The sequence below is a fragment of the Emys orbicularis genome, chromosome 3 (genome assembly GCF_028017835.1).
Source record: "Emys orbicularis isolate rEmyOrb1 chromosome 3, rEmyOrb1.hap1, whole genome shotgun sequence".
Classification (NCBI taxonomy): Eukaryota; Metazoa; Chordata; order Testudines; family Emydidae; genus Emys; species Emys orbicularis.
The window spans coordinates 170,959,996-170,982,220 of NC_088685.1; the positions used below are offsets into that span (position 1 = coordinate 170,959,996).

Genomic DNA, 22,225 nt, shown 5'->3' on the forward strand with positions numbered 1-22,225 from the left:
CAGCATAGAAATAATATTAAAGGTGTTTCTGTAGGCTGTAGCTGGCAGAGATATTCCTTTTGCTCTAGTGGTGGAAGTTTGTATTTTGTGGCACAGGAAGACCAAGGCCTCCAGTCTTAGCTCATCAGCTGTATGTTGTTTTATTAGGGAGAGGGGGTAACCTATCTTTATTTAAGATTGCAACTTCAGTCGCCTTACAAAGATGATTGAAGTCCCTCTTGTGCCTTCAAAAAATGAAGAGGTAAAACATCCTTTCACTTCAAGACACTTAGGTGTAAGTCTTATTAACAACTAGACTGTTCTCTGAATTTTTTTTGAGCAAGGACTTTTACAAGTAAAAAATCCTTAAACTCTTAGAAATTTTGCAATATTTTGTGTTTCTCTGTAACTTTGATCCACTCAGGGAAAATACACTTCTTAACATACAGGTATGTTTTAATACTGGTTCGCAAAAGAGGCAATTTTCAAGGGTAAGAATAGTTAAATGTTTAAGGCACACAATTCTCTTTCAGTGAAGCAAATGGAAGAAGAAAAAAGGGGATGAGGGAAAATATTTTCATAGATGAATTCCAAACTGGTCAAGGCTACTTCCCGATAGTGAAAGGAAACGCTGGGATCTGTGTATGGGGTAACTGAGAAACAGAGGTTAAATGACTTGTCAGAAGTTAACATGCAATCCTATGGCAAAGTTAGAAATACAAACCTGATCTCTCCAGTGGCAGACCCATTATTTGTCCAGTAGACATAGTGCCCCATATATAAATATAGAAACTGTATTTAAAACAACTGTAATATCAGGTTAAGCATGTTTAACAACCTTGTTAAGTGCTTGAGAAGTATAGATGGAAAATCAGTAGGTAACTGGAAAGCATTATTATTAGCCACATTTTTAAATAGAGTAATGCTCAGAGATTCGATACATTGGCTGACACTGTGCTTAATGGGTTAAATGCTGGTGGCAGAATTAATTAATGTAGGTTCTAGTATTGGATCTGGCACTTAATTTGCTAAGAAATTTTGGCACATTTGACCAATATTTGTAGCCACGCATGCATGCACAGCGCAGACTATAGCCTGCCTGGAACTTGGAGGGAAGATTGAATGCACGCTGCAGGAGGGAAAAGTTTGAAGGTGGCACCAGGAACTCAGTCTGTGTGCACATGTTTGTAAGGACAGCTGCAGCACCTCTGTAAATAGTAAATAGTTCTTTTAATAAAGAGACAGTTCAGTATTTAAAAAAATGGAGTCTTCTCATATTATTACCCAGCACACAGTATACAAAACATAGTGGTAGTGAGTTTAGTGAGACCCACAACAAGGAAGAGGGTGTAATTAACAAAGAGGCAGCATGAAGACCACTGGGAATACTGGGTCTCCAGGCGAAAGCCTTGTACATGCATGGAAGAAAGAATTCAATCTGTATACAGACCTGACCATGCCCTAGAGAAAAAATGAGAAAATGAAGGTGAAGCTTTTTTACTATCTCATTGTGGGGAAAAGGATGAGAAGTGAATGAGACTGCTACTGGGAATAATGCCCAAAACACTGGGACAGCTGATCAAGGTGCTGGATGAGTACTCTGACCCCAGACAGAATGAGATGGTAGAGAGATTTTTTCCACTAAAACAACCACAAGCAGAAAAGGTAATAAATATTCATATTACAGAGCTGAGAACTCTGACACACACATGTAACTTTGGACATTCCCTAATTAAAGGCAGGATGTTCGTGGGACACATGATTCCAGGAGAGAGTGTTGAGGAAAAACAGCTGTAACACTTGATAAATGTCTCCAAAATACCAAGGGCATCTGAACTGTCCGGTGAAAGGATTAAAAAAACCCAAACCTACTGCCATTCGTGCAAAACAAATATGCAGGCTCAAGCTAAAGGAACCCAGGACTCGGGCCAGAGATAGAATGACCAACAATACAAGCATTGTGGTCTAGTGTATATATTTTGGAAAGTAACACAAAAGGCAGAATAAACACCCAGCCTAGTGGCAATGGTGCAAGGGGTGTGGGAAACAGAACCGCTTGATGTCCTGATATTGCAGTGACACCAGGAAAGAAAAGCTCAGTCATGCATGCAGTAATTGAGGACATAGAGATTTCCAATGAAGAGGAGGAAATTTGCAGTGTGACTTGGTCAGATTTAGGACTCACAATGTACATGCACTAAAGAAGAACTCTGTCAGCTATTCAACTATCACATTTGCAACTATGTTATTAAACCAATGAACAACTCAATTCCAGCTGGACTGTGGAGTCAGCTGCCAAGTAATCCCAGCTACACCGATAGGCAGTAATATTAGACTGGAGAAATGTGAACAAGTTGTGGTGATATACAGTAAAACCAGTCTGAGGCCAGTGGGCAAATTCAGACTGTGGATAAGAAACCCAAGAAAGAGGAATCATTATCACTTGGAGTTTATAGTAGTTTGACACACAGGAGCACCCACCCACTGCTGGGCAGCAGGGTAGTAAAGTTATGGATTTGATCGCAGTACAACACCAGAATATCTTCAACATGAAAGAGGAGACCCACCCCAGAGGCACTCACCTGGACTGTTGGAAACTCAGGTTCAAGTTCCTGCTCCAAACCAGGGTTTTGTACCTGGGTTTAACACATCCTAGGTGAGTGCCCTAAACACCAGGCTATTGTCTATTCTAGGCTCGGTCTTTTTCATTCTCTCCTGTTTGGAATTGTTGCACTTTGTTTAAATGACTAAATATTCATTGGAGCAGGGACTTGGGTCTTCCGCATTCTAGGTGACTGCCCTAACCATTGGACTATAGAGCCAGTCAGTCTCTCTCTTTCTCTCTCCGTCATACTAAGTGGAACAGCTCCATCAGGAAATAATGAGAGACCCTCCCAAGAGTCAGGCAAAGTGGGAACTTGAAACTGGGTCTCCCAGGTGAGTGCTCTGACCTCCAGCTGATAGACCCAACCCAGAATAGCCAATCTCTCTTCTCAAAACACATGGAAAAGGCTTGATTTTTGTCCTGATGTGGAATAAGAACATTTTTGAAATCTCAAAGCTTCATGGGATGGGAAGACTGTTTCCCACCCAGCTCCTCTCAGGACAGTGGTGGCAACAAAACCAAAGATAACTGCATAATAGTGGCAGACAGCAGGCATACTGGACAGACAGGCCAGATCTATGACAGGGAAGATTTAGAAAGAGCCTCAGCCATCAGCTGGCCTGTTGTTGGAGAATCATTGGGTGATCCTGGGTTCTTGTGTTATGAGAAGGGTAAATAACACTTCCTCGTTCACTTTCTCCACACCAGTCATGATTTTATAGACTCTGTCATATCCCCTATTAGTCGTCTCTTTTCCAACTTGAACAGTCCCAGTCTTTTTACTCGCTTCTCATATGGAAACTGTTCCATACCCCTAATTCTTTTTGTTGCCCTTCCCTGTACCTTTTCCAATTCCAATATATCTTTTTTGAGATGGGGCCACCAGAACTGCATGCAGTATTCAAGGTGTGGGCGTACCATGGATTTATATAGTGGAATTATGACATTTTCTGTCATTATCTATCTCTTTCCTAATGGTTCCTAACGTTCTGTTCACTTTTTTGACTGCTGCTGCACATTGAGCAGATGTTTTCAGAGAACTGTCTACAATGATTCCAAGGTCTTTCTTGAGTGGTAACAGCTAATTTAGACCTCATCATTTTGTATCTATAGTTCAGATTATTTTTTCCAATGTTTCCGATGTGCATTACTTTGCACTTCTCAGTATTGCAAATGGGAGACTTATTCAAAGATCATCACCTTGAAGGACTATGAGGCCTAGTAGGTCGCAATGGGAGAGCAGTAAAGGCCATGTTCCTGTTGTGCATTATGTACTAATAACCTGAGGCCTCAGCAAATACTGGCACAAAATATACAACAACAACAAAAATCCTTGACCGGAAAGATGTAGCAACCTGCATGGAACTTGCAGGGGGAAACACGGGTTGTTGGAGAGAAGAGTTTAGAGGCGGCACCAGGAAGTGAGTGTGTGTACATGTGCTTGGGATGCTTACTGCAGCTGGAGCACCTCTGTAAATAGTTCTTTTTAATAAAGAGACAGTTTAGATTAAGAAACAGAGAGTACTCTCATGTTATTATCTAGCCTGTGGAGCATGAAACAGCATAACTTAGCTACATAGTGAATGTGCATAGATTGTGTAGTTTGAATGATCCATGAGCAAAAGCCATTATTAACCAGAACCATAAATTCCTTGGTTTTTAAACAACAAAAAATCTTTTTTCTTCACTTAGTTGCATGGATGGAAAGACGAGACAGGTATGCTTAAATAAAACTCTGCAGTTCCAGAAACCAAATACTATATTTCCAAAATCTGTTAAAGTTGCCAACAGACAATAATGTGCTTACCCATCAGTGTGTATACTGTGTGTATCACTAATTTCAAGAAACACAATTTTTGTTTCTTTTTCAAAAGGGTTTTCTGTTGTATTTATATTATGAGAGTACTGGTAAAAATAAAATATTTATCCTGGATCAGATTTAAGGTTGATACATGTTAACTTTTTACTTGATAAGAATAATTTTATTTTATGAGGGTAGTACAAGATCAATGATGTCTGCAACTATTCACTTGCTTGATTTTAAGTTTTTTTTAATAAATAGGATAGCTAAGTACATTCTCATTCAGCAAACTCTCTCTCTCTGTGTGTGTGTGTGTGTGTGTATGTTTAATAATGGTTGGACTTTTTGGTTTGAATTGTATCAGTTTTGCTAGAATAAGTATTACATTTTGAAAAGTCATATAACAATAAAAAAATCATAAATAATTTTTTTTTAAAATAGACAAACCTTTTATTGATAAAAGTAGTTAATATTCACTGGGCAAAGTGACAGCCATGTGAAATAAAGATCCAGCATCAGTAAGCATAGCTCTGTGAATTGATGTTTTATGCTTTTAGTAGGCTTGTAACAATTACCTAAATTACCCTGGCAACAGAGTGTCAGCTACAGGACTCTGCAACAGCTTCAGGACCCATACCGAGGCTGTGGCTGTCTCGTTCCCTGCTCTGGCACATTGCCTTGACTGAATGGAGACTTAATTTCTGTGAATACTGGTACCCTGATTTTTTTGTCTTGGGGTTTCTATCCCCACTCAAGACTAAACAAAACGTACCATCACTTTGACTTCACGTGTATCTGGATAAGGCCCTTAGTTTTTGAATTTCTTGCTCTGGAGCATGACACATTTTATAAACATTAATATAGGCTTCTGTTGTTGCTATTGACGAATGTTGAAATGGAGAAAAATAAGATATATTATATATATGACATACAGAGATTCTTTCAGGCATGTGTAGGAACATAGTTACAGCCCAGTGTAATATATTGGAAGTGTTCCAACAGAGACCAATGTATTGATGAGAACTATGGTTGGCGTTGTAATGGTTGGAATCCATATCTTGCTAAAAGCAAAGCTGCATTGGACAATGAACAGAACTAATAAGAGGCGATTATATGACAATATCTCTCCCAGGTAATTAACTCAGGATATAGCTTCTCTGCAAAACAAGGTGTGTTCTTAATTTGGGTTAGCTAACTCGGTTAAAATAGCAGTGAAGACACCGCTCTTAACTCAGGTGAGCACTCCCGGTTCAAGCCCATATGGCACCCTAGGTAAATTTGAGCTGGTATACTGCAGCAACTGTAATTGTTTGTATGGAAAAGTATTTAATTATTTCTAGCTGTAATTTAGCAGCTAGAAACAAGATGGAGGAGATTTAAACCATAGACTACCAGCAAGTCATCCATGGACCACAGCTTGGGAGCCACTGCCATAAAACATTGTTACCTTCCCTTAGTATATGTGATGGTGTGTGTGGGCAAGACAGTTAAAAGAGTGGATAAGGAAAAAGGACCAATTGTAAATTTGAACATTTCCACACCCTGAGTGTAAATGCCCAGGCAATAGAATTTTTATAGTGTGTGCAGATATTTGCACTTGCCATATGGGCACATATACCATCTTTTTGTTTTGTGCTTGCATAGCATCTAGCACCACAGGGTTCTAATCAATGACTGGTTCATAGGCACTACCCCAATAATAATAATAGTACACATAGAATTTTGCAAGCATTCACATGGAAGTCCTATAGTAGCCTTCTTGAAAGAGCAAACCAATATGTTGGCAAACTGGCACTAACAGCTCTGAAATTCAAAAAATAATTGTTATCTATTCTTTATTTATTGTAGCAATGTCCCTTATTGTAGAATATTGCCTTCTGATCATTTCAGATCTTTCTTCTTTTGGCTTAAAACCAGCAAGATAACTATACCGCTAAAATGAGTAAAATTAGGAATTTTTATTTTTATGTATCAGCCAATGCTTTCAAATGTCTCAATTTGCTAGTTTCCATTCTATTTTCAGAACCCACCCATTCAGTTTTCATTTGAAGGCATCAAATGTGTAGCAACAACTCACAGAATGTTTATGTGATGCAGAAATATTATTGTTTTCACCCATTTACAGATGTAAATCTATTTAAAAATATATCTAATTTTTGACACTGATGGGTAAGCATATGTGTGAGCACTAATCTCCTAAACCCAAACCACACTCTATAAAGGGAAAAACCTGCACTGCAGACTAGGGATTCCATGTGATTCCTTTCATAGAGTTTCCATTCCCTGGGGAGTAAGGGGGTGGAGGCAGGGTTCTTCTCTCCCTCCTAATCAACATGTGCCTCCAAAACACACAGATGCCTTTTTGGAAAGGGGAATTACTGTAACAGATGCATGGTTAAGAGGGCATGAGATCCTGTGAGAGTGTGTAGGAATAAAGTCTGTGTAAATAGGGCAACTATTTAAAAACAAACAAACCACAATATTTTCATCTACCAATACATGTGCTACATGGTGCTTACCACAGAAAGGGCATGGCCAATGGCAATGACAAGGATTTTCCTGTTTGGGAAATGTACCAACCTGTTCATTGGCTTTCTCCCATGATGCACCCGCAGCCATGTGACTCCCATGATGCACCACACAGCTCAGAGGGAAGAGGTAATCTGGCCATGGAGCTCAGCCCATAGAAGAGAATGGGGGCATCAGGCACCCAAACTACAAATCCCATGAGACAAAGCAACACTGTAGGCACATGCAATTCAATGCTGAACTGCCTCATAACAAAACATTAAACAAACTGAAGTATTTCAATTTGGGTCAAACTGTTCTGAAACAAAATATTTCATTTTGGCTTTCCTGATGGCTTCATGTTCTTTCTGGTCCTGAGACCTATGAAACTCACTGTGAGAAAACACATGTGGGCTTGCACTTTCTTGTTTGAAAGGAAAATATTAGAGAGAGCAGACCTTTTGATCCCACTTGATTGAGAAGATAAATCATTATCACATAAATGAATCAGTGAGACTTTCTCGCTTACTCAATATTGCAAATAAAATAGGAAGCTCCCTGGGTCTATTCACATAAATCAAAAGGATATATGTAACCTTTTCCATAAAATACTTCTTTCCGCTCAGCTAACCTTAGTGAAGATCGTGCTTGTCCCAGGAATTTGTCCGAGTATATTTCCAAATACTAATTTACATTAGAGCCAATGTTCTTTGCAGTTATTTTGAAAATTAGGACATAAGAACGGCCATACTGGATCAGACCAATGGTCTATCTAGCCCAGTATCCTGTCTTCTGACAGTGGCCAAAGGCAGGTGCTTCAGAGGGAATGAACAGAACAGGTAATCATCAAGTGATACATCTCCTGTCGCCCATTCCTAGCTCCTGGCAAACAGAGGCTAAGGACACCATCTCTGCCCATCCTGGCTAGTAGCCATTGATGTACCTATCCTCCATGAACTTATCTAGTTCTTTTTTGAATCCTGTTATAGCCGTGGCCTTCACAACATCCTCTGGCAAAGAGTTCCACAGGTTGGCTATGCATTGTGTGAAGAAATACTTCCTTTTTTTTTTGCGTATTAATTTCATTTGGTGACCCCTAGTTCTTGTGTTATGAGAAGAAATAAATAACTCTTCCTTATTTACTTTCTCCACACTGGTTGTGATTTTATAGACCTTATCATTTAGACCCCATCATTTTATATGTATTGTTGGGATTATGTTTTCCAATGTGCTTTACTTTGGATTTATCAACATTGAATGTCATCTGCCATTTTGTTGCCCAGCCCACCCAGTTTTGTAAGATTGCTTTGTAACTCTTCGCAGCCTGCTTTGGATTTAACTATCTTGAGTAGTTTTGTATCATCTGCAAATTTTGTCACCTCACTTTTTACCCCTTTTTCCAGATCATTTATGAATATGTTGAACAGTACTGGTGGCAATACAGACCCCTGGGGGACACCACTATTTACCTCTCTGCATACTGAAAACTGACCATTTATTCCTACTTTTTGTTTCCTATCTTTTAACCACTTACCAATCCATGATAGGACCTTCCCTCTTATCCCATGACAGCTCATTTTGCTTAAGAGCCTTTAGTGAGCGAGCTTGTCAAAGGCTTTCTGAAAATCTGAGTACATTATATCCACTGGATCCCCCTTTTCCACATGCTTGTTGACCCCCTCAAAGAATTCTAGTAGATTGGTGAGGCATGATTTCCCTTTACAGAAACCATGTTGACTTTTCCCTCAACAAATTATGTTCATCTATGCATCTGATAATTCTGTTCTTTACTATAGTTTCAACCAATTTCCAGTACATGGTGAATTGGTTGAAACTATAGTAAAGGACCTAAGGATGCTTTCCTGAATGACTGAGACAAGCAGTTAACTGGGAAACCAAAGCAAAAGTTTGATAATACTGAGAATAGAGGTTAGATTTTGTACATTCATTCTCAGTCTCCTTTTCTTATATGTGACTGGCTATGGACATGATTTCTCTTCTAGAACGATGCAAAAGTGACCATTTTGTTGTACAGTTGTATGTGAGAATTTGTCATTTCACTTCAGGCTAATTTGTGGCCTAGAAGTTTTTGCTTTTAGCAAAAATTTCCATGAAATTCAAACTTATGCATGGTTTCAATGCAAATTGTTGTTGGTCACGGAAAAAAAATCAGAAATTGAAATGTTAAACATTTTCTGTGATGCTCAAAACCAAGACAAATTGTCATGAAAATGACTAATTTTCACGCAAAACTGGCCCTTTCTCAAGTGAAAAAATGACAGTGTGTGAAACTGGTGAAATGAAATTTGAAAAGCACAAATTGATGTTTACTTATTTAATTTAAAATACTGCAACTTCTTGCACTACCCACTACTACCAAGGCCAGTAGGTGACTGAGTTTTCCAAATCACATGTGTAAATTGAGTCTTGGATGATGTAGGTTTTGCAGCTAAAACCATGCAATGTGTTATCTTGCTGAATAGAACAATTAGGCAGTATTTACAATGCCCTTCCTGTCTTGGTTCACTCATGGGTGAATGGAAGCTACTTGGTTTTAAAATGTGTTTCTTGTATCTGTCTATAACTACCTGTCAGAGAACATATTCTAAATGCACACAAACCCTTTGGGCATTAGTGGCACACTTAGCATTTAACACACCATGGAAGGGATTTTATGAAACCAGGAGGTAAGTCATGCTATGGTTTATTAAAGTAAGGTAGGTGGCAGTCTGTCTGTGACCCAGTTTTGGAAGTAAAATTTTTGATTCTCTTCTAGTTCACTGCAGACAGGGCCTGATAAAAAGCACTTTGAAGGGAATCTTTTCATTGACTTCAATGGGTTTTGGATCCCTTTGTTCAGTGGTTTTCAAACTGGGGTAGGCAAGAAAAATCCTGTAATGGCAGACAATGCATTTTATTATCTGGAAAGGGGTATGCAGCCAAAAAAGTTTGAAAAACACTGCCTTAGTTCATATCCACAAACTGTTTGAAAGAAATACTTTGACTCTAGATGCTAAATCCAGGAATCCCCTTGTACCGGAACCAGAGGAGTAGAAACACACACGGGACAGGAGGTGTGAAGAATCTCTCCTTGCACAGCAACTGCCTGTATGGTTGTGGTGCTGACCTGTGTGCAGAGCCTGAGAACCCAGACATGTTTCTATTTACAAATGCTGGTCCAGCTGACAGGAGGAGAGAGAGTATGGAGGGATGTAAATGTTGCTGATTTGGAGAGGTAATTCAGCCAATATGGCAGACTGGGAACAGGATCCGGCATCTGGATGGGCCTGGAGCTGCTAATAGAGCAAAAGAGAGAACTCTGCAGTGAAGACCTTTGCTGCCATGTAACTTATTCAGTGGTAAAGCTATAGCAAGTACATTAATGCTGTGAATGTCTATGTGATCACTGAAAATAGAAAAGAGCTGCACGATACTTGGAAGCATGTAGTGGTGTCCCTATGGTTTATATGCTGGGATCAGCATGGTGTAGCTATGTGGGATGTAGTTTTTCTCTCATTTGATGTAGGAGCAGCATGCTGCTGATGTTTTTAGAGAACCATAGCTTTCTTTTAGACAAAACATTTAAAAATTAAATCAATCACAATAAGCACATGTACATTTCCTCTCCCATTCCCTAAATAAAAGAATACCTCACAATGTGGGGAAGTAATAGGACAATATTATTTAGGGACAATTCATGTAGCTATCAAGACAGGCTGATTTGTAATATGTGGTAGCATATTATTATGAAACATAATATTGTGCATGTGTATGATGGAAATCTTATAACAGACCATGTCGCTAAGGCCAGGGCTTTGGAGCAGAGCCCAGAGCTGAAGGGCGGAGCAGCTCCGGAGCAGTGGAGCTGCAGGTTTTTGCCTGGAGCTTGCTCCGGAGCCGAAGCACAGCTCCAAAGCCCTGGCTAAGGCACTAAGTTATAACGATAGATCCCAAAACATGTCGTCTTTTTTCCTGAGAAGTGAGCATCCAGCCAGAGGTACACTGCACCACCTGTCACTGCTGGCCGTTAATCCAGAATGTGTGTGTCTGTGAGAACCCTTCATATGCAATTAATTAAAAAGAGACCTTTTCTATGGTGTTTCTACATGAAAAAATCTGTTATGAAGAGCATATACAAATGGTTGACGGCCATAAAAGCAAAGAGATTCATCATCTAGTTCCTATGTAAAGTACGTCTCTGTAAAGATGTAAATACATAGAGCTGAATGGGAACTAGATGTCCTGGAAGTGATTAGTAGCAGATTACAAATAGAGTGCACAAGAAACATATCTCCTCTGACAGCAGTGGGAGGAATGGAAATGGAAATGTCAGAGTCAAAAAGAAAATACAGCAGCCTCTTTCTTTTGAGTATGCTTAGGTGGGTAAGTATTTTATCATCACTGAGAGAATGTGGAACAGGGAAATATGTCTCTTTGCTCTACCAAAATCAAGGGCTATTGCCAAAGACAAGAGTCTGAATTGCACATGGTGCCCCAGATGCTTGGTTCTAAGTTATGCTAAGGCCTTATAAAAATTGAACAATAGAATCTATTCAAAAATACTGTAGCCACATACACAGACCTGTTTATTAAACCAGACTAAATAGTATTTATTTCTCTCTCTTGGTTTGGCCATGAGTAAACAGAAGCTAATTTATTTTAAAACTCTGGGGCCAGATTCTATCGTGCCCTGAGATCTGCTTGGTGCAGTAAAGTGGGGAATGCATCAGTTTAAAACTCCCTGAATGGTAAACCTCAGTGGCTCCAGTCCTGGCTCCAGATTAACTCAGAGCACTGTATTACACTGCCCCATAGTGACATCACGGGGTAGTGGGCAGGGAAGGGAGAAAACATATATTTAGTTAAAATCAGTTTAATCTAATCAGAGACAACAAATGCTAAAATGTCTTAATCATAATCATGTGATTTTTTTTTTTTGCATAGTGTCACTACAGGGCAGAGTTAAGGTTGTTTGGGTGCATTTCTATCCCCTAATAGGTTGGCACTTCTTTTTACCTTAACTGAATTTTCTGGGTTTATAATACTTGATTCTGGGATCATTACAACACAGATAACTTTTTTTGCTGTTGATTATTGATGTGTACTCAACCTTAATTCCCTCATAACTCATTTTTGTCTGGGAAATGAGGTTTACATTAAGGTTAAATGTTACATTAAGGCATATTGAGCCTTACATTAAGGCATATTGAGAATTGTATAATTCTGTTTTCTTCCGGGGAGTTATTCCAGGGATGATTTTGGCCCCCGTATATACAAAAGGATACTGGTAGTGTTTCTATTAAGAATAATAGAATGCCTGCAACATAAATTTGGTTTGGGGATACTTTACATTCTTGAAATTTGAAATAACAATGCTTTTCTTAGATCAATTCAACTGCTACATACTTTACTACAAACTTTTCTAATGTCTGGCTCAAGCCATAGCATTCATAACCAGATTTTTATTTAAAATTTTCCAAAGTGTGTATGTGTTGGAAAAGGGGAGATGTTTGGATACAGGATTTTGGTTCTGATTTATCTCTAATTTCAAGAAGGGCAGTAATAAAAATAAACAAAATGCGGCATGTGAAGAAAATTTGTCTTTGGTGCTAAACCAGGGTGCTCAAAATAGATAAACAGAAATTGGGCTAGGTACAAAAAAGAGCTTCACTTATTTGTATTACCTCTTGCATTCTGGAAGTTCAAGTGCCCCTACTATATCTCAATCAGTATAAATGGGGAACTATACATGAAAGAAAAAAAATTAATTATAAATTCCGGGTAGAGCTTGTTGAAAGTTTTCTGTCTAAATTGTTTTTCAATAGAAAATTGGATTTTTGAGTAAACAAAATTTTTTGCAAAAAATGTCTGCTTTCCATGGAAAAAATTGATATTTTGTTGAAAAACTGAATGCCTGAAAACAAAAAGGATTTTGGTTTGTGACCAAAATATTTTGATTTGATATTTCATAGAAAAGTTGAAATTTTCTGTAGAAGATTTTGATGAAAATGAACCGGAGAGGGGGAGGAAAGAAAAACATTTTTGCTGAAATTTTCAAGCCTTTATTAGTGACCACCATCTTGGTGAAAAGTGAAGCATGGAAATTGCTTATAGGGATAGGAGATTGCAGCAAATAGCTCATGAAAAATGTGGGTGAATCAAGGAAGGTGGAAGGCTTTTGGGTTAAGACGCAGAACTGGGACTCAGGAGATCTGGATTTTATTCTATAGTCTTCTTGTGTGGCCATGGACAAGTCATTTAGGGTCCAATCCTGTGAGGTGCTTAGAGTTCAGAGCATTCAGCATCTTACAGGACTGAACTATTTATACCTCCATTTCCCTATTTTAAAACAGAGCTAAAATGCATGCTGGAAGTATGTTTTTAACTAAGTTCAATAATCTTTGTAAGTGATTTGAGTTTTCAAATGGACAGTGGCATCAAACTGCAAAGTCTTATTGTGCCTGCAAAAACCTGTATGTGTGCACTCCTTCGAGTCCTAAAGTATATGAATAGTCCCACTTAATGTACAAATCCTCATCTTGCTCATCCAAATGTGGTTTCATACTGTCTCCCTTGAAAATGTGGCTCGTTGTGATTTTGGAACACTGTTTATACTACATTTGAATGTAAGCTGCATACAATTTCAATACATTGCAGTCTGCAAATTGCAATTCCAGTTATAGTAATTTCCACTTAGTAGGGTCTGATCTTGCACCCTGTGCTCAGGTTAATCACCCATTGAAGTCAATGGAAGATTTGCTCCAAATGATTTCAGTGGGAGATTTGCCTGAGTAGGGAGTGCAGGAGTCAGCCTTTATGGTGAAGCTACTCTGTGGGAGAAGGAAAAAAAATTCAGCAATATAAGAATTATATGTATAAGGGAGACAAATTGGTTAATTGGACAACACTCTGAATGAGGAAAATGAGAAAATCCAATTACGAGGGTGAATCTATAGCAATGTACAGTGTATAATGTGATTGAACCAACGGGGACTGCTTAAGTTTTCTCCTCCTGCAATACTTTTGGACATGTAATTTAATATGTGTAAGTAATTTTATAAATAGCCCAAGTTGTTTGTAATGTAGGCTTTGGGAACATCTCGCCACGTACAGAAGGTGGAAAGATATTCTGTATCATCTATGCCTTATTGGGAATTCCTCTGTTTGGTTTTCTGTTGGCTGGAGTTGGAGATCAACTAGGGACCATATTTGGAAAAGGAATTGCCAAAGTAGAAGATACATTTGTTGTAAGTATGCTAAATATATTGTCCTGAATGTTACTCATCACTTTAAATATAGTAAATTAAGTAAAAATATAGTAAAATTTTTAAAGGGAATAATGCATTGAATCATTGTTAATGTCTGGCAAAAGGTGCGTTGAAGGTTACTGTAAGTACATGTTATCCAACATTGTTGACAGAGAACTAGGTGAAGTTCAACATATACATTCAGATTCAGTTTCCTAAAATAATTATGACTGGGAAGAGAAATTGGATCCAAATCAATCAACTCATATTTTTATTTGCCTTTAAAATACCCTAGAGCAGCAGCAGTTTGTTTCAAAAAATTATAGTATTGCACTATAGTAAAAAGTCACTGACATAGAAATGTGGCTGAATGGGATAACTTGAGATAATATAGGGGAATCGGTGCAGGCACTTTGAGATTGATGGTAAACTATAGATAAAACATACACTGATATTATAGGCAGTGTTCAAAGTGAGCAGGAAGTGTACTCCTGTATTTCCTTGCTACACCTTCTAGTGAGCCCTTCTATTGTCTTTCCATTCCCCATACTGTATCTTGCCCTCCTTGTACAGCCCCCACAGCATAGGAAGTGACCTTTGGACTCTCCCCTTCTCCAGGACTTCCCCTGAACTAAAATAAGCATCCTTCTGTTTAATTTTAACAAGGAGGGGGTGGGAGAGAATATAGTCTTTAAAAGAAAGACTCACTATAAAGGAAATAGAACTTGAGAGAGATCAGAGGGTTTTAGTTGGCCAGTGCTCTCTTCTGCTTCATCATAAGTGCAAATACCTGGGTTAGGCATGTGCAAATGGTAGTAGGCAAAAATTGTGCTTACACCTACACAAGAATCCATTTGAAACTAAATCCCACTGCCTGTTTTATACATTTATTTTTCTGAGCCTATAATAGCTTTATCCCACTGATTGGCATAAAACAGATATCTAAAGGGACACTAGCAACTTAACTTTCAGAGTATGATTTTTTTAAAATTTGTACTTCTCTGTTGTTACAAGTAAGACCTACAATTCATGTAACTGAAAGAGATTGGGGAAAAAATTCTCCTTTCATTTCATTTTTTTTCATGTGTATTTGACAGGACTTGGCTTCAATGTTTCTTGGCATAGTTGAGGCCTGTGCCCTGCTTATGACACCATCAGGTGTTCTACTGAGGTCAATGGGATTGTTCACATGTGAAGTTACTCACAGACATAAGTCTCTGAAGGCTGAGCAAGTGGCCCCTGTTTGGGTTGGTCTTTAATCTACAGTAGAAATAGGGCAGAGAAAAACATCTTTTCAGAACAGGACAGTATAATTGTAAAAGCACAAAAATTGCCCCAGGGGAATTTAGGAGCAAGTTGCCAACCCCAAACATTCAAAAATCAATGAGTCAGGGCCGTCTAGGATTGCAATTTTTAGAAAAGTACATTTGGGTTTCTTTTTATTGGCCTTCTGGTTTTTGAGCCTTTAGGTGCACCGAGGTCACACTTTCATGCTTATCTTTACAACCATGAAGTGTGGACACTTTAAAAACATGAAATGAAACCTGAGATTCTTACATATTCACAGGAATTCAGCAGCCAGGACTTAAAGAAAAACACCAATGGTTGCAAGAATTGCAATAAAAATGTGAAAGTTGGCAAAACTGCTCCTTTTAACTGGTTGGTGGCTGTCACATGGAAACCTCACCATTCCTACCTGACACCCACCACTATGAGTCTCACCTCCCACGCTTGTTGCCAGATCTGGAAAAGCAGGAGCAGAGGCAGCAAGAAGCATGTGCAGACAGCCGCATACTCTGCCTCTGCCTAGTTAGACCCACAGAAGTGTGAATTTCCTCCTCCGTGTCGCCTCTCTCTGCGGCTGCCTGTTGTGCTGTAGGGCCAGAAGTCCCTCAGTTGCATCTAGGTATACTGCAGCCTCCAGTGGCTGAAGCAGCTACAGCTACAAGCGCTGGTTGTCCCAGTGGCAGAAGGTGGTACAGTACCTGTCATATTACATTTTTAAATACATGTTTATTTAGCAGCCTTAATTTGCAGCGCAATTTCCTGTTGTTTGTACCAGCACTGCAACTGTTGTGTGTTCAAAGGGACCAGTTCTGTGCGGCATGCCGTATTGCTTGCCTGTTTTCCTTTATAGTAGGAACTGTCCGCTAGCATGGTTGCTTTTGAGATTCTCACTATGCAGATGGTGTTATGCCAGACAGTTTCATCCACCAAGCAAATGCTGGCTTTAAGACAAGTGAAAAGAAAAGGCTCAGGGTACTTACTTTCGGCTCAAAGCCACCATTTCAAACCCAGCTGGATCATTGGCAACCAAGAGCTATTTGCATCTAGAGTTGGCTGAAAAAATGGAAAGAAAACATCATGAGGTGTTTTGATCATTCTTTACTACTTCTCTTCAGAAATCAAAATTTTCAAGAAAATTTTTGTTGAAAAATTCAGATTCTGGAAAGTTTTGACCAGTTCTATTTGCATTTATTGGCTAATTGTCTCCCTGTGTGGAAAACTGCTTAATTCAGTTCCTAACAGATAAGTATCCATATTATAAAACTGAGCAGCAATTTGCTCCCTTGTTGGCAGTCTCTGCAGGGAAGGTTTGATTTGAATGGTCAGACACTGAATGGCTCTCTCACTCTTAGAGGTGATTTTCCCCTCCCACTCCCCACCAGCAAAATAAAATAAAAATTGAGACACATCATAGGAGATTTTACATCACCACAGCCGGTGCTTCCTGGTTTTGGATGATAAAAGCTTGGCTTTGGTCTTGATGACTGTCTGGACTAGCTTTCATAAGCACTAAACTAGTTTAAAAAATATAAGGAAAGGTCAATCAGGAACCAGTTAAGCTCTTTTCTGATTTCATTTATTGTCTATACAATAGGCCAGATTTTAAGAAAGTCTCCAATTTTGGGGGTGCAATTTTCTGCCTGCATTTAATTGAACCAATATAGTTAGGCCATTACCTGATTTGTGGGTGCAATCAGATACTTAGAAGGCTAAAATGCATGATTTTTACTCGTAGTTACTTGCAGGTGAAAAATTGCACCTACAAAATTAGAAGCCATTTGAGGCCCATTTAAACATTGAGTTAAGTATGCCAAACTGCAGTATGACAAATCTGCTGAACCTTTAGTATTACTGAGTGGTATAAATGCCATTCGTTCAGAACAAAAAGGGAATCACATTCAGAGACTGCAAGTGTTTCCCAGAATAGCCACATTTGCTTTGAATAAACACCTCTATTCCTGTGGTGGACCCAGAGGGTAATTCTACACAGCAATTAAACACTGGCAACTGGCCTGGATCAGCTGATTTGGACTCACGGGGCTCAGGCCGTGGGGCTGTAAAATTGCTGTGCCAACATTTGGGCTTGGGCTGGAGCCTGAGCTGTGGACCCCGGACATCTACACAGCAATTTTTAGCCCTGCCGCCTGAGCCCCACAAACCTAAATCAGTAGATCTGGACCAGCTGCGGCTCTTTTATTCCAGTGTAGACGTACCCAGAATGATAATATCCTCGCCTTCTGAGTGCAGCTGGGGAATTTTTTTCAGACAAATAGTTTATGTGCTGAAAAATGCAGTTCAGGTTGACCCAACTCTAGTCATAAATTTGTTGAATCATTTCAGCTCTAAATTTCTTTTCAGGCTGGATTCACAAGGACACTTAGGAGCTCTTTGAGATGTTGATGAGAGAAGAGGGGAGACCCGAGTTAAAGGCCCTGCCCCAATGACTATTTAATTATTTATGCAAAGTGGAATAGCTTTAACAGGAGAGGCTGAGAGTAACCCACTCCTGAATAATCAATAGCCTGGGGGTTAGGGCACTCAACCTGGCAGGGAGAGATCTGGTTTCTAATCCCTGGCCTAGAGCATGGAGTTGAACCTGTATCTCACTCATCCCAGCTGAGTGCCTACCTACTGCCTAAAGGTTACAAGTAGAGATCCTTCTCCTCCTCCTCTGGCCATTTTGTAACTCCGGCCCTTCATTTCCTTTGCTTTTATTTTTCTGAAGGATTAAAATGCCTATAAACTAAATTAAACATTTTGTTTCTGGTTGGACAAAATATTTCATTAACCGGAACAAAATTTCTGTTGATTTGTGTCAATTCACCAAAAATTCTGAAACATTTTGTTGCTGTTCTGGTTGACTAATCTTTTTTTTCTTAACTGCTAATGAACTTAAAAATTAATGATTCATCCAGCTCTGCTCCTTAGTAAAGGTGATGCTTCTCATTCTGGGTTTGATAGGTGATCAAGTACAATCACACAGTTTTATTAACCATGGATTTTTCTTTCTTTCCCCTCCCTTTCTTCTGTAGAAATGGAATGTAAGCCAGACAAAGATTCGCATCATATCAACAATAATATTCATATTGTTTGGCTGTGTGCTGTTCGTTGCTCTTCCTGCCGTAATATTCAAGCATATAGAAGGCTGGAGCACACTAGATGCAATTTATTTTGTAGTTATCACTTTAACTACCATTGGATTTGGTGACTATGTTGCAGGTAAGATTTTGTCATGATTCTTTTCTCAGCCTAAATCTGTAATATTTTTAATAGTTATACAGGATTTACATTGTGATAATTAATATAATTATTGTTCATGTAACTCCATCAGAATGTAGATGCTTTGCAGATAAGATTATAGAAGAGAACGTGGGGTCACCTGTTGTTCTGCTTGACAAGTATTTTCAGACTGCTATTTCAATCGGAATCATTTGCATGAACAAAAACAAAAAACCTTGTTTTAACTTTGTAATAGTTTTTTCTAACTTTAGACAAGTACAACATTATAATAATAAGTACATTATTTCAGTTTGTTAAATATTTTGGTTTTTACACTGGAGTCATTTAAAAACAGCTCTGACAATGGTGATCTTCTGCTCTCATTTGTCAAAATATTGTTTCAGAATTTGGTTTCAGCTGTACAAATATCTCTGGCTGTCATGCTCTCTCTTTTTCTGTGCTTTCTGTCTCCTGTGTTCACTCTCGCCCTGTATATATTTGTGTGTGTTATAGGCAGAGTTGGCAGCACTGCGCTGTAGCTAAGGTTGCGTGACACTTTCCATTACAAGACCCTGTTTTCAATCACTTATAACTTTACCAAACTTTAACTGTTTGGGCTGAAAATTTCCATACTAAGTGTCAGACTGAATTTTGTTATGAAAGTTTTAGCTAAACTCTATAACCATTTCTCAGAATGAGGCTAGAGAAAAATTATTTGTTCATGTTTTAAAAAAATCCTATAACTGTTTGAGAAGCTTTAGTGCCTCCATGTTTTTTAGCAGGAACTTGAAACATGGCAGGGAGGTTGTCCTGGTGTCAGGAATGTGTCTGGTTCCGAAAAAACTGGCCAAATTATAGGCTTTGAAAAGTTACAATTCACATATGCTTGGTAGAAACTTGTTAGAGTTTGGGAGCTACATTTTTCTGAAGAGTTTTTCTGTTGTGAGCATGCTCACAGCTCCCATGTGCTGACTGGACTGCGCATGCACCATCCCCACAGAGTGACTAAGCATGCTCCATCCAAGGCTGCAGGAACTGAGCAGGTCTTTCTCTGCAATTGCTGCCCCTAGCAGCTGGGATTTATTCCATGAGCATCATCTGGCCTGTGCACTGAATGAGGCAGAGATCCTGTGGAAAATATAGTATGTGATCATGTAATTAAAGACTGTAGCATAATGCTTATGCCCAAGGGGGCTGAATTAAGGTTGCACTGGCAAACTTAATTGTGGCATTTCCTAATTTTTGAGTGCTTGACTTGGCAACTGTAATGTTCTTTTAATGTAGTGTTTGTGTGACATATACATAAATATAAAATGTGAATGCATGTTAGGTTTGTATGTCGCTTGCTGTTTTCTTTCTCCCATATTCCTTTCTATAGTCTTGATATTCTCTTCTTTTCCTCTGCTTGCTGTTCTGGCTGCAGGAGTAGACATTGGCTCAGAATTTGTGATTGCAGTCAGATTCACCTGCTGCTGGCTAGCACTATGTCAAAGCTGACACCCTGCTTCAAAGCCAAAGCTTTGCGTGTTTTATATTATCTTGATGCAATCAGCAGTACATTAATGCAAGGCCTGGTTATATTTATAGTAGGGGCATAATGTGAAATGGCCCACTTGGCTGTAACTGAAACATTGAGTACACATTAATCATTTCTTTCCATATAAATTTTTGTACATTTGCCTCTTCATGGGCCCACTTGATATAATAATTTTGTTCCTGCAGCGCACAGTATAATTAAAACTTGTATTTTACCAGAAAACACATTATCTTTCTGCAGAACATCCTGGCGTGATTTTACTCTGTAATAGTTCATTTTATATACATTTTCATTTCACATTTCCACTATTAACATGAAACTATTGATTTTTATTTCCACTCAGATTAATATGCAGAAGACTGGTATTTATGTAGTCAGTGTGTGTACCACATAACTGCTTGCCTTTGTGTCCTGGGTCCTGTACTGGTAATGGTGATTTTCAAGTTGTATGGGTCCGTGCTTTTAAAGGAAGAGCATCAGACTTCTATCTCCATTGTTGCTGTGAAGCTCAGAATGGTTGCAACAGATCTGAAGTTGGCTGCTGATTTGTTAAACATTATCCTTGGTTTGTGAGTTAGTTTATTCTGCATCAACAACAGATGTCTGGAATATTTTGCAAAGATCAGTTCGTTTCTGCATAATTCTAAACATTGAGCTAACTTAATGGTTGGGTTTCTTTATTAGATATGAGAAAGCATACAGAACCTTGGCAAGTTGGCTACTTAATAGGGATCATGTATTGTAGTAAGATTTGAGTTTTGCTCAGCCACCATAGCATGGCTTTCTCCTTTTTCTTACCTCTGCTAAAGTTGTGGGTAGATCCTGTATGCCTCTGAGACAGTAGTGTGCATCGGCTGAATAAAATCTCCTAGTTTGTTGGAGCTGTAGAATGTGAAATGATGCCTAGTTTTGTATTTATTACAATTGAGTCGTGCGGCAGGTAAAAATGGAGCTATAGTCCAGGTCTTAGTGCATAGGTGTCTACATCTGAAAAACTCATTTACAACTGGCACTGATGCGGACTGTCTCAGCAGTGAGGGCCAAGTTTTAATTGAGTCTGAAATACCCTAAAACTGAGAGGAGGGAGGATATGTCTCCAGCGTAGCGGGGAGCATGCTTCCCAGCATGGGTAGACAAACACGTGCTAGGCTCTGCTTGAGCTAGTGTGCTTAAAAATAGCAGTGTGGCTGTGTTGGCACGGCCAGTGGCTCAGGCTAGCTGCCTGAATACAAGCCCGCCTGACCCTCTGGGTACCTGCTTGGATGGCTAGCTCAAGCGCTTCCCATGCCACCACAGCCACACTGCTATTTTCAGTGTGCTGGCTTGAGCAGAGCTAGCACGTGTCTGTCTAGCCGCTCTGGGAAGCACTCCCAGCTGCAGTGTAGCCATAAGTTAGGGATGGTCTTTCCAGGTCAGAACTAAGGTACACGGGTAGGGCACTGTGGTGTAGCTTGCCACTTCCACTGCCTGAATGGTGCCTGTTTTGTGCCTAAGGAGAAGAGGTGAGTCCCCAGACTGGCATCTTACACCAACCAAGAAGTCACTACTTTTTAAAGAGAGGAGTTTTGCAGAAAACAGGACACCAAGAGGCTGAGAAAAGGAAGGAGGAGACTTAAATCCTTAGGGAGATGAGAGAGAGAGAGAGTGAGTGTATTGGAATAGCTGGGACAAGGAAGGGAGCAAATAGAAGAATTTAGACACAGAGAAGTGTAATGAAACTGAAAGGCTGTAATGGAGGCCGCCTTGACAGAAATTCCAGTAGATTCCACTAGACTCTTTCTCTTGGTCTCTGTTGATTTCTGTTCGAGACTCAGTATTCCCAGGAAGCAGCAGACTAACAGATCTTTATTATATCCAAAACCTAGTTGCTATTTGGAGCCAGTGGAAACTTTCAGTGGCTAGTTCCACTAGAATAGGATATCTTAGAGCAACCATAGAGGATTGCAGTGTCCCAGGATGGAAAAAAGGGGTGAGAAAGATGGAGAGTTCTTTTGTTACATGTCCAAGAAAATAATTATATAGTATTTTAATAATTACACTTA

At 39.2% G+C, this 22,225-nt stretch overlaps 1 protein-coding gene across 1 annotated transcript in view; it reads left to right on the top strand.

Moving 5' to 3' along the window:
- KCNK2 (potassium two pore domain channel subfamily K member 2) overlaps positions 1–22,225 on the top strand; it is a 127,813-nt gene that overhangs the window by 63,732 nt on the left and 41,856 nt on the right. The window contains exons 4-5 of the mRNA XM_065401332.1: positions 13,980–14,140; positions 18,460–18,646. Coding sequence (XP_065257404.1) covers positions 13,980–14,140; positions 18,460–18,646 — 348 coding nt within the window. The remainder of the gene's footprint in view (positions 1–13,979; positions 14,141–18,459; positions 18,647–22,225) is intronic.